Source organism: Somniosus microcephalus, chromosome 25 (assembly GCF_052327205.1).
Source record: "Somniosus microcephalus isolate GS21.2 chromosome 25, FLI_Smic_1.0, whole genome shotgun sequence".
NCBI lineage: Eukaryota > Metazoa > Chordata > Chondrichthyes > Squaliformes > Somniosidae > Somniosus > Somniosus microcephalus.
The window spans coordinates 9,613,294-9,626,368 of NC_141011.1; the positions used below are offsets into that span (position 1 = coordinate 9,613,294).

The following is a 13,075-nucleotide window of genomic DNA, read 5'->3' on the forward strand; positions in this document are numbered from 1 at the left end:
GTGTTACCCATTCATTTTAACTGGTTTGCGACCAGTTTGAAATGTCCCTCTGAATCCTTAAGTGTTCAGTCAACAGCACTCAAGTGGCTTGTAAACAATCCATTGTCCTGCGGTCACCGCCCAACCGCAACTGATTGACAGCTTTAAGTACTTAAGCCCTTGAGTCAACATTGTCTAGGGCCTATAAACAAACAACCCTTTGTCCTGTGAGTGAAACTTCCTAAACTGCAGTTGATTGACAGTTTCAAGTGCATCAACCTGTTCACAGGCTGGTGTTTTCAAATCCTTTTGTCAGCCAGCGATGGGAGATATTCAGGCAGGTCGTCTTTGTCTTCTGCCACGAGGCCTGACAGCCATTTTGATACGCTGGGTTTTTAAGGTATATTCCACCCAGGTTTTCCTTTAATCAAAAAAATAATCTTCGGGGGCTGTAGAAATTTTCTGAAATTCTTGCGAACCTTACAAGTTCAATGACATAAATTTTATTCTTTTGCACCACTTTCCCGTCTTGCCCATTCTTGTTTGCTGGGTGGCAAGTCGCCTTTTAACTTGTTTGATGATCAATTGGAAGACATGAATTGACGGGGACCAATGCGGGGGTGTGTAAGGGGTGGTTGGTTGTTTGCAGGACTGCTTTGTGTCAGTGGCATTGGGGGGGAGTGGGTGTTGGAAAGCGTGGCCGTTGCATGTGCTTCTGATATCGGTCCACTGGTGCAACCTAAGTGAGCCTGGCATTAATAAGGGCACCACGGGCATCCCGGCAGCAATGTGAGCAGCTGGTGCTGCATTGCCCTCATCACCTTCCTCCTCCTCGTCTTCCCTCACCTCCTCCTCAGAATTGTCCGAGGAGGATCTGAGCTCTGAGCCTTGTTCCTCCTGCAAGTCCAAACCTCACTGCTGCACAATGTTGTGCAGAGCGCAGCACACCATGACCATTCTGGACACCTTGGCTAGTGCGCACTGAAGGGCACCTCCAAATCTGTCTAGACACCTGAAGCGCATCTTCAGCATGCCAATGGCTTGTGCAATCACACATCTGGTGGTCATATGGCATTCATTGTTGCACTGTTGGGCTTCATTGATTGGGTTTCTGACAACTTTCATCAACCAAGTTTGAAATGGGTATCCCTTGTCTCCCAGCAGCCTCCCGCTACCCTTTAACTCTGCTTGCAGGTCCAAAGATGTCGGGGAGTTTGGACAAAAGCATCATGGCAGCTCCCTGGGAATCTTGTGCACACCTGCAGAAATTACTTTTTGTGGTTTCACACCGGCTGCACATTGATGGAGTAGAAGCCCTTGGGGTTGATGAATAATCTTGGTTGATCTGGGGGTGCTCGGATTGCCATGTGTGTGCAGTCGATGACACCCTGTATCTGTGGGAAGCCAGCCATAGATGTAAATCTGAGCACCCACTCATTCCGACTGGCATCATCGCAGGCAAAGTTCACATAATTGGCGGCCCTGGCAAATAATCCATCAGTCATCTGTCTTATGCACTTGTGGATTTCCGACTTGGAGATCCTGGATATGTCTCTGGTAGAACCCTGGAAGGATCCGGAGGCAAAAAAGTTGAGGACGGTGGTGACTTTGACAGCCACTGGTAACGTGTGGCCACCAGGTCCAGCAGGGAGAAGAGCATCTTCTAGCAGGCTGCAGATGTCTGCCACCACCTGGCGTGACATCCTGAGCCTCCTGAAGCACTGCTGTTCCGACATGTCAAGGAAACTCAGCCTCTGCCTGTACACCCTGTGTAACGTCTGGTGGTCATATGGCCACCTCCTGCGAGCTACACCCCTCTGCTGCCCCCCTCTCTGATGTCCAGCTCCAGGTCTCTCAACAGTAGGCTGGTGCTGCTGCTAGTTGTGGTACTGGTCATATTGCTCCTCGTCCGAGGTCCAACCTAATGGCAGCCAAGGCGCCACCCGTCCTGATGTGATTCAGAAAACCTCCAAAGTGTAGAAAGTAAACTCTTAGCACAAGTACTGTGAACAAACCCTTTCCCACTAGTAGGTAAGAAAGCAGCTGTGAGTACTGAGTATTGATTGCAGTATTTCCGTGAATCAGCTCCCTCAATTGCCACTGTGTTCTCGCTTTGCTTTCACTGGCGAGTTTCAGGAAGCCCTGGAAACCCGTGGATGCGCGCGTTGAAGTGTGTTGAAATATTGCTCTGATTGCACGATTAACATGTTAATAGGCAACCCGCCTCTCCCGAGGGGTTGCGCACAAGCAGCCTAACGCGCTCCAGTTAAACGCGGAATTTGGCAGGTTGGAGCTGGCTTCCTGACACGCTCACCTTTTACTCGGTTTTCACTCTCACCTGCAGCCAAACCCATGTGCTCCTCCAGGTTAACTTTCCCCCAGAATGTCTGTGTTTATGTGGGAATGAATCTGTAGTGAACTGTAGACCGACAGTATAAAACCTGTCCCGAGAGTTGTCGTGTGACTGATTTTGCCCTGCTATTGGTGTACGATAAATGCCCTGGTCTGAGGCTACAGACTGACACTAATCTCGGCCAACTACAGTATTTCCAAGCAAATGCCATGCGCGTAGGTCTGAAGTTTGCCTTCAGTTTCAGATTTGACTGTAGTGTCACTTAGATAGTCTGAAGCTGAATTCTTTCAGCTGACCTCTGGATGTTCAGTCAGTTTGCCTCTTCAATCCTGAAATTTGTTTCACCACGAAACAAAAGAGACAGCCATCATAGATTTACAACGGATAAGTCATGTCTAACGAACCGAGTTGAGTTTTTTGAGCAGGTAACAAAAGTGGTAGATAAGGGAGTGTCTATGGGTGTTATTTATATGAACTTCCAGAAGATATTTGACTAGGTCCCACATAAGAGACGGTGACAAAAATAAGAGCGCATGGACTAGTGGTGTACCCCAGGGATCTGTACTGGGGCCTCAGCTTTTCACTGATATTTATAAGTGACTTGGATGAAGGAATAGAGAGCCATATGTATAAGTTAGCTGAGAACACTAAGTTAGATGCCTCTGTAAGTGGTGTAGATGGGAGCAGAAAGTTGCAAAGGGACATTGATAGTCAGTGAGTGGGCAAAACTGTGGCAGATGGAGTTCAATGTAGGGAAGTGTGAGGTCATCCACTTTAACCCTAAGAAAGATCGATCAGAGTATTCTCTAAATGGTGAGAAGCTCGGAACATTGGAGGAGTGGAGATATTTAGGGTCCAAGTACAGAAATCACTAAAAGCTAGATAGAAAAATAATTAAAAAGGCTAATGGAATGTTGACTTTTATTTCAAGGGGGCTGGAATAGAAAGAGCTGGAAGTTATGGTACAGCTGTACAGAACTCTGGCAAGACCACATCTGGACACTGCGTTCAGTTTTGGGCCCCACACCTCAGGAATGATATATTGGCCTTGGAGTGGATGCAGTGCTAAAAGGGGCTAAAAGGGGTAAATTATGAGATAGGTTGCATAAAATTGGTTTGTATTCCCTTGAATTTAGAAGTTTGAGAGGTGAGCTGATTGAGGTGTTTAAAATGATAAATTAGATCTAGGCCATTCAGGGGTGATATCAAGAAGCATATCTTCACCCAAAGGGTAGTGGAAATCTGGAACTCTCTCCCTCAAAAAGCTGTTGAGGTTAGGTCCATTGAAAATTTCAAAACTGAGATTGATAGATTTATGTAAGAGTATTTAAAGATATGGGCCTAGGAATTCGGGTGGTTTGCGCCACCCATTACCACCAGGAAATGCCGAAAAAACGGCAGCCAGCACTCTTCCACCAGCTGGTGGCGGGACCTGCAGTGGCCGCCATTTTTGGCAGGTCGGCAGCGCTGCCGTTGCCTGCCGTTGGCAAAAGTATTTTAATGTGAAGTATTTTAGCGTGACGTCAATCGGCATACAACGCCGAGCTGATGCGGGCTCATCCGTTTTGGAGTTCTCCACTCCGGTAAGTCACGCCAGTGAGCGGCGCCACTAAAAGGTGTTTGAGCAGCGTTAACCGCCATGAAGCATCTGGCAGGACTTACAAGGATGGGCGCTGACAAGTGGAAAACACCTCAGATGGATGCCGGAACCTGAAACGCCTCCTTTGCCAAGGTTCTCCTTTTAAACTTGCACTTTTTACCCATCAGTTGCGGCAGGGGGGTGGGTGGTAGGGAATGGATTTCTGGCAGCTTTCTGGGAGGCCTACAGTGTTTGTGGGTCAGTAAATCAATGGGTGAACTCCATCGCAATGATTGAGGATGATCTACGATAAGATCTCTTTTATCTGCATTCATTTCATAAAAAATCCACAAACATCAGGAGGCAGCTAATATTTTTGGAGCAAGTACGGCAACTGTTGGGGTCGCTCCTTTCTTCCCCGTTCCCCTACACTGCGACTGGGAGACAGAGGCGACCTTTGGCCTCCTTCTGAGATTAGCGCTGCAAAGAGCGCGTTGCCCTAGAAAATCACCGCCACCCTGATGCTAAAGAGCAGGCACGACCACAATGGCGCTCTCTCGGCCGGCAGCTGTTATCCTTGGCCACTGGTGTTACCGGCAGGTTTCCAGCGTTCCCCAATTTCTAGGCCATGGAACTGAGGCGAGTAGATGGAGTTAAGATACAGATCAGCCAGAACAGGATCAAGGGGCTGAATGGCCTACTCCTGTTCCTGTGCTCCAAAGTATTAAGTCTGGAACTGTTGATACTACATGGAGAGTTCAAGCCTTGCACAAGCGGTGTCAATGTGTCTGTGTGTGTCAGCGTGTGTCTGTGTGTGTCAGTGTCTGTGTGTGTGTCAGTGTGTGTGTGTCAGTGTCTGTGTGTCTGTCAGTGTGTCAGTGTCTGTGTGTGTCAGTGTTTGTATGTCAGTGTGTGTCAGTGTCTGTGTGTGCCTGTGTGTGTCATTGTCTGTGTCAGTATCTGTGTGTCTGTGTCAGTGTCAGTGTGTCAGTGTCTGTGTGTGTCAACGTGTGTCACTTTTTTTCTCAGCCCAGCTGAATTAAGAAGGTGTGACAGCTCGATCTAAGTGCTGCGGCCCTTAGAGTCACCTGACTGCGGTAACATAATCCCAGCTGAGCAAAACACGTACAAGCCGACTGTTGGGACAGCTGTGCTGGAGCTATGCTGGGGATGTGCTCAGACTGTGCTGGAGCTGTGCTGGAGCTGCTCTGGGGATGTGCTGGAGCTGCTCTGGGGATGTGCTGGAGCTGTGCTGGAGCTGCTCTGGGGATGTGCTGGAGCTGCTCTGGGGATGTGCTGGAGCTGCTCTGGGGATGTGCTGGGGATGTGCTCAGACTGTGCTGGGGATGTGCTGGATCTGTGTGGGAGCTGTGCTGATCACATTGGCCTGAGCTCAGAGATTGTTTAGGAATAAAAATGTTCAGAAAAAATACTTCAATTTTGAATTCACTCTGTGCTAGCTTTATCACTGAATAAAGTCTGTTGTGAAAACGCAGGTCAGTGTGTGGATTCAGTTATTTACTTTGTATGGGAATACTCATTCTGACTGAATACAGAGCACCGATGCCAAATATTGTGTGATATGTTCTAATTCCTCTCTTATATACACTCTCTCCTCCTTTTAAGACGCTCTTTAAAACCTACCTCTTTGACCAAGCTTTTGATCACCTGTCCTAATATCTGCTTGAGTGGCTCGGTGTCAAATGATGTTTGATAGTCGCTCCTGTGAAGCACCATGGGACGTTTTACTGCGGGAAATGTGCTGTATAAATGCAAGTTGTTGTTGTAGTGAGGTATTTGAAGCAGTGATCACTCGTGCAGGATGGCAGTCGGTAAATATGGGTTGGAATTAAAGTGAAGAATTAGCATTAAAAATATTGGTGCAGGTCCACAGCCAATAGTTAAGGCACAGCCCAGGGGTGGCACAGTGCGCGTGGTGTAAATCAAAGCTGAGGTCTGCCTGGCGATTCCCATTTCACTAATAGCGAGGGAGCCCGGGCATCAGTACAGGAAGAGTGGATTTCCTTTTTGGAATGAAGCAAGATTACACATGACCCCGGGATCAGAAACAAGACAATAATTAGGGAGATTTACAAATGACGAAAGAGGAAGAAGTCGAAATGGGGCCTCCAGATATGGTGCATTTCATCAAAGCGAGGAAAGAGCTGTGAGCTGCACATGCATCAAATTAGTTTTATAACTTACAGAGCTGCTTATTCACATCGAGCTCAATGAGGAACATCACTTACTGGAAGGTTACATTTCAGATATATAAGATGTTATAACCTGAAGCAAGTATGTCATGAAACACATCAGAGCACACTGGGCAAACTCCAGCATGAATACTAAATAATTTCTGATTTGAAAGGTTTTCTGGGTGTCGGGATCCAGTCCCCAGTTTTCAGCTTTGGGTGTCTGACAGACTGTTTTTGGGGGCGAGTGGCTGAGCGGAGGGAGGAATGTCCCAGCAGCCTGAGCTGCACGGCGGGGCACTGGGTGTGTGTGTGCGGTGACATCGCCCACGCTCGCTCAGGCACACTCCTCCATCTAGTGGCTCCGATGAGAAGGTACCGAACTCAGCACTCAGTCCAGCACCCAGATGCACGGCCTCCCAGGTAACCTTCGATACACAGCAGGTCATGGAGCAGAGGTGCCTTTTCTCCAAACTGAGGTAGAAAAGCAGCACTCAAAGAGTTAACAATATTGGTCATGTCTCACACTTCAAGTCAAGGGTTTGACAGAAACTGAATATAGAGGCAGAAAGATACCAGATATCCATCCATTGAATAGTCCCAATAATATCGGTCTAGGCCCAACAGTATCTGCCAATGTATAGCAGATAAATGCTGACTTTCCTTTACCTCATTACATTACATTTATGTGTGAAGTGATATGTTAATTGTGGACAACACTGAATGCAAACCACTAGCCTCTGTGGCTAACTTGCTGCCGAAATGTAAATCATGCCGTCACAATATGAAAGCGACATTGACCCCGAGAATTTATGGCTTGCGTGGCAAAAAAAATCATTTTTTTAATACTGAAACCATCAAATTGTCAGGCATGCTTATGTAAAGAGAAAATATGAGTTAACAGCAATGGTGATAGAGGCTAATCAGAAACGTTCTCATCAATAGACTCGCACTTTGACTCCTTTAATGGGGTGACTGAGTATAGGAATCTGTGCACCATGTACACGAGTGCCATTGCTAAAATGCTATTTTAACTGGCATCAACTATCATAACTGAGTGAATGTGTATGTGTGCGCATTTGTCTGTCTCTGCGTGTATCTGTGTGTGTACATGTGTTTGTGCGTGACACTGTGTGCGTGTGTCTGTATGAGAGTGTTTGCGCATGTGTGGATGCATATGTGTGTGTGCGTGTGTATGTATGTGTGTCTGTGTTTGCGTGTGTGTGTGTGCGTGTTTGTGTGTGTGTGTGCATGTGTGCGTGTTTGTCTGTGTGTGTGTGTGTATATGTGTGGGTGTGTGTCTGTGTGTGTGTGTGTGTGCATGTGTGCATGTGTGTCTGTGCGTGTGTGTGTGTGTGTGTGTGTGTGTGTCTGTGCGTGTGTGTGTGTGTCTGTCTGTGTGTGTGTGTGTGTGTGTGTGTATATGTGCGGGTGTGTGTGTTAGGATGGTTCAGTCTAGCTGATTTGCTCAACTGTTCACTTTCTGTTACAGCTCCATCCGCAATTTCATTTATGCACCAAGTGAGCCGTACAGTGGACAGTGTAACGCTGTCCTGGTCTCAGCCTGACCAGCCCAATGGAGTGATCCTGGACTACGAACTCCAGTATTATGAGAAGGTATGGAATCTAGGATTTGAAAGAGGAAGTAAAAATGAAAATTCTTCAGAGTGGTTAATTTCGGAAATCAATGAATTGTAGAAACAATTGGGTTGGTAGATGTCATCAACAAGGAGCTCCAGAGCGTTGTGACTCGCATTGTAACTCATTAACATAAATCCGACCCTGTTTTTCACATCCATAGTCCAGGTAAACACCACAGTGGCATCATTGTAAACTGAGGCTTGGAGGGAAGGGACCTTTTAAAAATGCACCTTAATCCAGAAGCTTAGATTGCGAAAGAAATTCGTCTGAGAATTCAAATGTCCTTTTCTCATTCCTACGACTGTCGACCTCTCCGTCTACTGGGTAAGTTGTCAGTAAATGCATGTGACAAAAATCGAGCTTTTTGCTGGCTAGATTTGTATGTAAATATATTTTAAAAGCAACAGTAAACCCAGTTAAAAATGGAAGTCCAGAAACATTAGGGCTGTGAAAAAGACATAGGGCTCGATTTTAACTCAGCCGTCAGGCGGGCTTTGAGGCGTGTGGGGGGTTAAAATCGCAAAATCTGGGGGTCGGGACCCCCCCCCGGCCTGGTTCCCGTCACCTAGCCATTTTAACCCGGGCGTGTCTGATAATCCTGAATCAGTCCCGCCTGCAACAGGCGGGACTGGTCTTTAGGGCCCTTAAACAGCACTCATTGGCCTTGAAAATCCCATTTTAACAGGCCCTTGCCTGTTTAACCCTTTTCCCATGTAAAACACACCTGGTGGGAAACACGACGGTGAAACCTGGCGGGAGCACTATTGGCTTGCTGACTATCAGCTGCAGGTCAACCATTAAAGAGGAGATTTGATCAGTCATCATTTGCAGGTGGCAGGACTTTGTTGTTTCAGGTCTGGGCAACTTTTACCAGGCTTAACCACAGCTGTGGAAGGTTGGAGCCTCACACACTTCTCCAGTGTGACCTCCTGCGAAACCCCGCTCGCCACCTTCACTCAGCGCTTCCTCAACGGAGGCATATACCAGAAGCATGGGAGCCATTTATTTCCTTCCCTTCTGGGCATTAGAGGACCTCCAGCCCCATTCGCAAAATGACACACGCCACAACTGCAGCAGTTGCCATCAGAATTCTTATGCAAAACAAACAACTGATGGCATTTTTACAGAATACACAACATTTCACCCAAGTGACAACCCTTGTGACTATTTGTGCTTTATTTTCCTCTTACGCGTGCTCCTACGTAGTGGTTCCCCTGTGGCTTCAGCAGATGTGGAGGCCCCTTGCTCATTTTCCTGCTGCTCCTGTCTCGACACCTTTGGCGGGCATCCTCTGGGGTGGCGAGCCTGTGAGGGCTCGTCAGCGGTCTGCTGCTCCTGCGGCTGTGCAGGAGCTGAGACGTCTATCTCAGTTGGGTAGGACTCCAGCGGGGCTCTGACCGAGGGCTCTGCAGTGGCATGGAAGTGTGAGCGCTTGGAGAGGAGCCCCCACTTCCTTGAGGTCTGCCACCAACCTCCCTCACATGGGTCAGGTCCCCCTCAGTGCCTGCAGTGGCTTGAGAGCACCTTGCTGCACATAAGGGGGGCCATGGGGACCCGTATCTGCAATGGCAGTCCTACTCAGAAGGACTTTCATGAAGGCCTGGTTTCTCTGTTCAATAGATGCCCATCGCTCCTCAAGAGATGTCATTCTATTCTGAACACTCACCATGTTTTCCATACCCTGGCGACTAACCTCCTCCATAGCCGTAGCCCTCCTCTCCTCTATCGTAGCCAGCCTTACCATGGAGGCAGCAATCATTTGCATGTAGGTAGCCATCCTTTCTGTATTGATGCGTTCATGCGCCACTGACTCCACCAAGGCTCTGCTCATGTTCGCTATGGACTCCTCCATTTGCTCCACACTCGCAGTGGCCCTGGAGACAAAACCTGCCAGAGACTCCTGCATCTTTGCATGGAGTTCCATCACCTCTGCTCTTACAGATGGACCCAGAGACAGAGGGTCGACATGCAGCTGAGCCGAGCTGGCAGAGTCCTGCGCCCTCTGACGAGGACTATCCACTGCTGTGCCTGTCTCCACAATCTGCTGATGCTCACTTGTGAGCTGTGATACACCAGGTGACAACTCTACACTATGTCCCGAAGGTCCCACCGAGGTGTGAGTGTCTGCGCTGGTGCTGGGTGCGCTTATTTCTGCTGACGCTGTGCCCTCAGAGGTTGCAGATTCCTCTGAGGAGTCTGGCTGCTCAGGCTCTTCCTCCTGCACACTGGGGACGGGGGCTCTCGATGGTCCTGTGGGGGAGTCAAGGAAAAAGTTAGAGATGTGATGCCAAGGTTACATGCACATTGCATTTTGCAGATGATCATAAGTCCATATGATGTAGCTTCAGAATCATTATCAGCGACTCATGCAATGCCAATGAGAGAGATGGAAAACTATTCTGTCACCAGCTTGCGGTGATGCTTCTGTCTGTCCTTCCCCAACTTCCACATCTCGGTCAGCCCCGGCAATCTCCACGACGCCTTCCTCCCAGGGGGTGTGCTGGGCTACTGAGGGCGGCCCTGCTCCTGTCCTGGTCGCTCTCTCCTGTTGTGAGCTCTCTTTTCCTGCAATGAGGGAGACAAGTGGAGGTTGAGTGAGAATGAAGGAGTGAATGCACAGATTGCATAGCATAGGTACTTAGAAGGAGACAAAGATGGAGTGAGGTTGCAAGACCAAGGGCCCTCCCTGTGTGTAGTCAGTTGTGTTCAAAGCATCAGAGTGAGAGGGAGTGTGAGGGCTGCATGGTGGAATAGTTCTGTGAATGTGAGCATAGAGAGAGAGGGAATGGGTAAGGGTGCATGGATGTGAGTGTCTAGTGGGATGTGCAGGAAGAGATTGCTAAAGCTGAGTGCTGTTGAGGAAAGGCAATGGGGATCAGATTGAGGGTGAAGGAAACTTCATACAGTACTTACTTTTCCAGTGCGAAGAAGGTCATGGAATCTTCTCCTGCACTGCAACCACGTTCTTCGTGTGAGCCCCAAGGAGTTGACTTGACCTGCCACCTGTAGCCACACAGCCTTGGTCTGGCTGGGAGGCCTCTTCCTCCCTGAAGAAGGGAGCAGGGCCTCCCTGTGGGCCCTAGCACCATCCAGTAATGCCTGGAGTGAAGCCTCATCAAATTTGGGGGCAGATCTGGCCCTCCTGCTGGCCGTTGCTCCTGCAGGCTCCTATGCCATCTTAATGGTGAAGTTTGGGAGCCTGCAGAGGAAGCAAGGCTTGCTGTGGACCTTAAAAGCAGCAGCAATGATGACGTCATATTCTGCGACTTTCTGACTGGAAATACTCCATTGCCAAGGCTTCCCACACGCTGGAAATCAATTGGCCAATTGAGTTAAAATTGCATCAATCTCACAGACCCATTTAGATTCGTGTCGGAATCACTAAATTCGGGGAATCCACCAATTCCCCGCACCCGAGTTAAAATCGACCTCATATTCTTGTTGTTTAGGAATTAGTTCAGATAAAGGCAATTTGATTGAGGTGTGAAGTGAGTTACATACAATAGGAATTAAGGCAGGTGTTGGTGGATGGGACTCTCACTCTGTGTTTTTAACTTCTCATGAGCAATCCGTGGGGTAGTCTTCAACCTCTTGTGATCTGATGTTGTATTTACAGCACAGAAGCAGGTCATTCGGCCCAACTGGTCTATGCCAGCGTTTATGGTCCACACGAGCCTCCTCCCACCCTACTGCATCTAACCCTATCAGCATAACCTTCTATTCTTTCCTCCCTCATGTGTTTATCCAACTTCCCCATAAATGCATCTCTGCTATTCACCTCAACTACTCCCTGTTGTGTTAGTGAGTTCCACATTCTCACCACTCTCTGGGTAAAGAGGTTTCTCCTGAATCCCTATTGGATTTATTAGTGACTATCTTATATTTATGGCCCCTAGTTCTGTTCTTGCCTACAAGTGGAAATATCTTATCTACGTCTACCCTATCAAACCTCTTCATAATTTTAAAGACCTCTATAGGGTCACCCCCTCAGCCTTCTCTTTTCTAGAGAAAAGAGCCCCAGCCTGTTCATTTTTTCTCTGATCACAATTGATTGACAGGATTATCTTCAAAGGAATTGAAAGACAGATGACAGGAGGACCTTTCTGTGGTTGGGTGCTCTGTCACAGCACATGGACGCACTGAGCTCTGTGGCTGTTTGGGGATGGAGCATTCAGCGGGGAACATCACGGTGACAGATACCCTTCTTTCACCGGCACCAGGCCCCAGTTATCCTCAACTGGCACTAGGCCGCAGAATTCCCTGCCTGTCATCAGGTCCCAGTCGTTGGTTGCCACCATTGGCGACCTGTATCACAGACTTCCATCGGTCTTCACAAGTTACCTGCTTTGTGCTTGTATCACAAAGACATTTCTCGGCCCACCTCTACGTGCATTTGGCTGCTGTCTTGAATCTGAAGCTCCTTCCCTTCTTGTCAACTGTTTGATTGCCCACGGTGTCCCCCATTCCTCCTCCAACCTTTTCTCCTTGGCCATTGTCAATTAACACCTCCCACTTCTCCATTTTACTAATTCCTTCTCCTTACCCCACCTGCCGACTCCTTCTTACAGGATTGAGTCTCTCTTGGACAGGTGTACAGTTTGGGCTAAATTCAATCCCAATTCCAAAGGTGAAACGTCAGTATATTGAAATTCTCATGCATCACCCAGTTCCCCTCTTGTATTCATATCTTATTAAAAATCTTATGTGCGGTTCCTGTCCGTAAACCTGACATAAAATTGTCACGATTTTTAGTTACACTTTGTGTCAACTTTTTCCATTGTAAATTCCAATGGCTACACTTCCTGCTCAGTTTTGCCCCATCACCGATCACCCATCAGGATGTGATACCGGCTCTAAACACTGGTCAGAGCTGCATTATCATTTCCCTGCAAGCCATTCAACATGCTTTCTGTAAAAAAAACTCTGAGTATTTCTCTCAGCAGTTGAAATCTGTTATCCAAAGTAAGATTTTAAACAAAATTAAAAAAAATAATCGTTAATTTTCACTTAAACACAATTAAATTTAGCCACTGAACTGCCTATTGTGCATTTTAATACCTTCATTAAAGTTTTGGTTCAAGGCCGGAGCCAGTCTCAAGAGCCTGGGCTTTGACGGAATGTGGTTAGAAAGAGCTTTCAATCACATCCGTGCAGTCTAAGCATGAGCCATTTGAAGAAATTCCCAGCATTGAGGGTCGTGACCTCCTTACCCTGTGAGGATTTCAATTTCTTTCATCTTTCCAAAAGTTTTTTTTGTTCATTTTCGGCCCAGCATTTATTGCCCATCCCTAATTGCCCTTGAGAAGGTGGTGGTGAGCTGCTGCCTTGAAC

The 13,075-nt window shown here is 47.7% G+C and overlaps 2 protein-coding genes across 2 annotated transcripts in view; one reads left to right on the forward strand and one right to left on the reverse strand.

Annotated features, from left to right (window-relative positions):
• Positions 1-1,262: 1,262 nt before the first annotated feature.
• On the reverse strand, positions 1,263-6,153 carry LOC147100494 (uncharacterized). The gene is made up of 3 exons (XM_085967350.1): positions 6,117-6,153; positions 5,000-5,298; positions 1,263-1,757 (listed from the first exon to the last, which is right to left on the reverse strand). Exons 1-3 carry the CDS (start codon positions 6,151-6,153, stop codon positions 1,263-1,265), a joined length of 831 nt encoding a protein of 276 aa, XP_085823476.1.
• A 1,444-nt stretch (positions 6,154-7,597) lies between these two features.
• The window catches only part of LOC147100495 (ephrin type-B receptor 2), a 181,199-nt gene continuing 175,721 nt past the window's right edge, over positions 7,598-13,075 (forward strand). The window contains exon 1 of the mRNA XM_085966793.1: positions 7,598-7,720. Coding sequence (XP_085822919.1) covers positions 7,616-7,720 — 105 coding nt within the window. The 5' untranslated portion in view covers positions 7,598-7,615. The remainder of the gene's footprint in view (positions 7,721-13,075) is intronic.

What these genes read in the sequence shown, in the direction of transcription:
- LOC147100494 (XM_085967350.1), bottom strand. Translation starts at nt 6,153, where the DNA reads ATGTTCCTCATTGAGCTCGATGTGAATAAGCAGCTCT. An exon ending in CGATGTGAATAAGCAGCTCT is followed by an intron (nt 5,299 to 6,116) that starts GTAAGTTATAAA and finishes CTCTGAGCTCAG; the next exon opens with GCCAATGTGATCAGCACAGC. An exon ending in GATTATGTTACCGCAGTCAG is followed by an intron (nt 1,758 to 4,999) that starts GTGACTCTAAGG and finishes TATGACCACCAG; the next exon opens with ACGTTACACAGGGTGTACAG.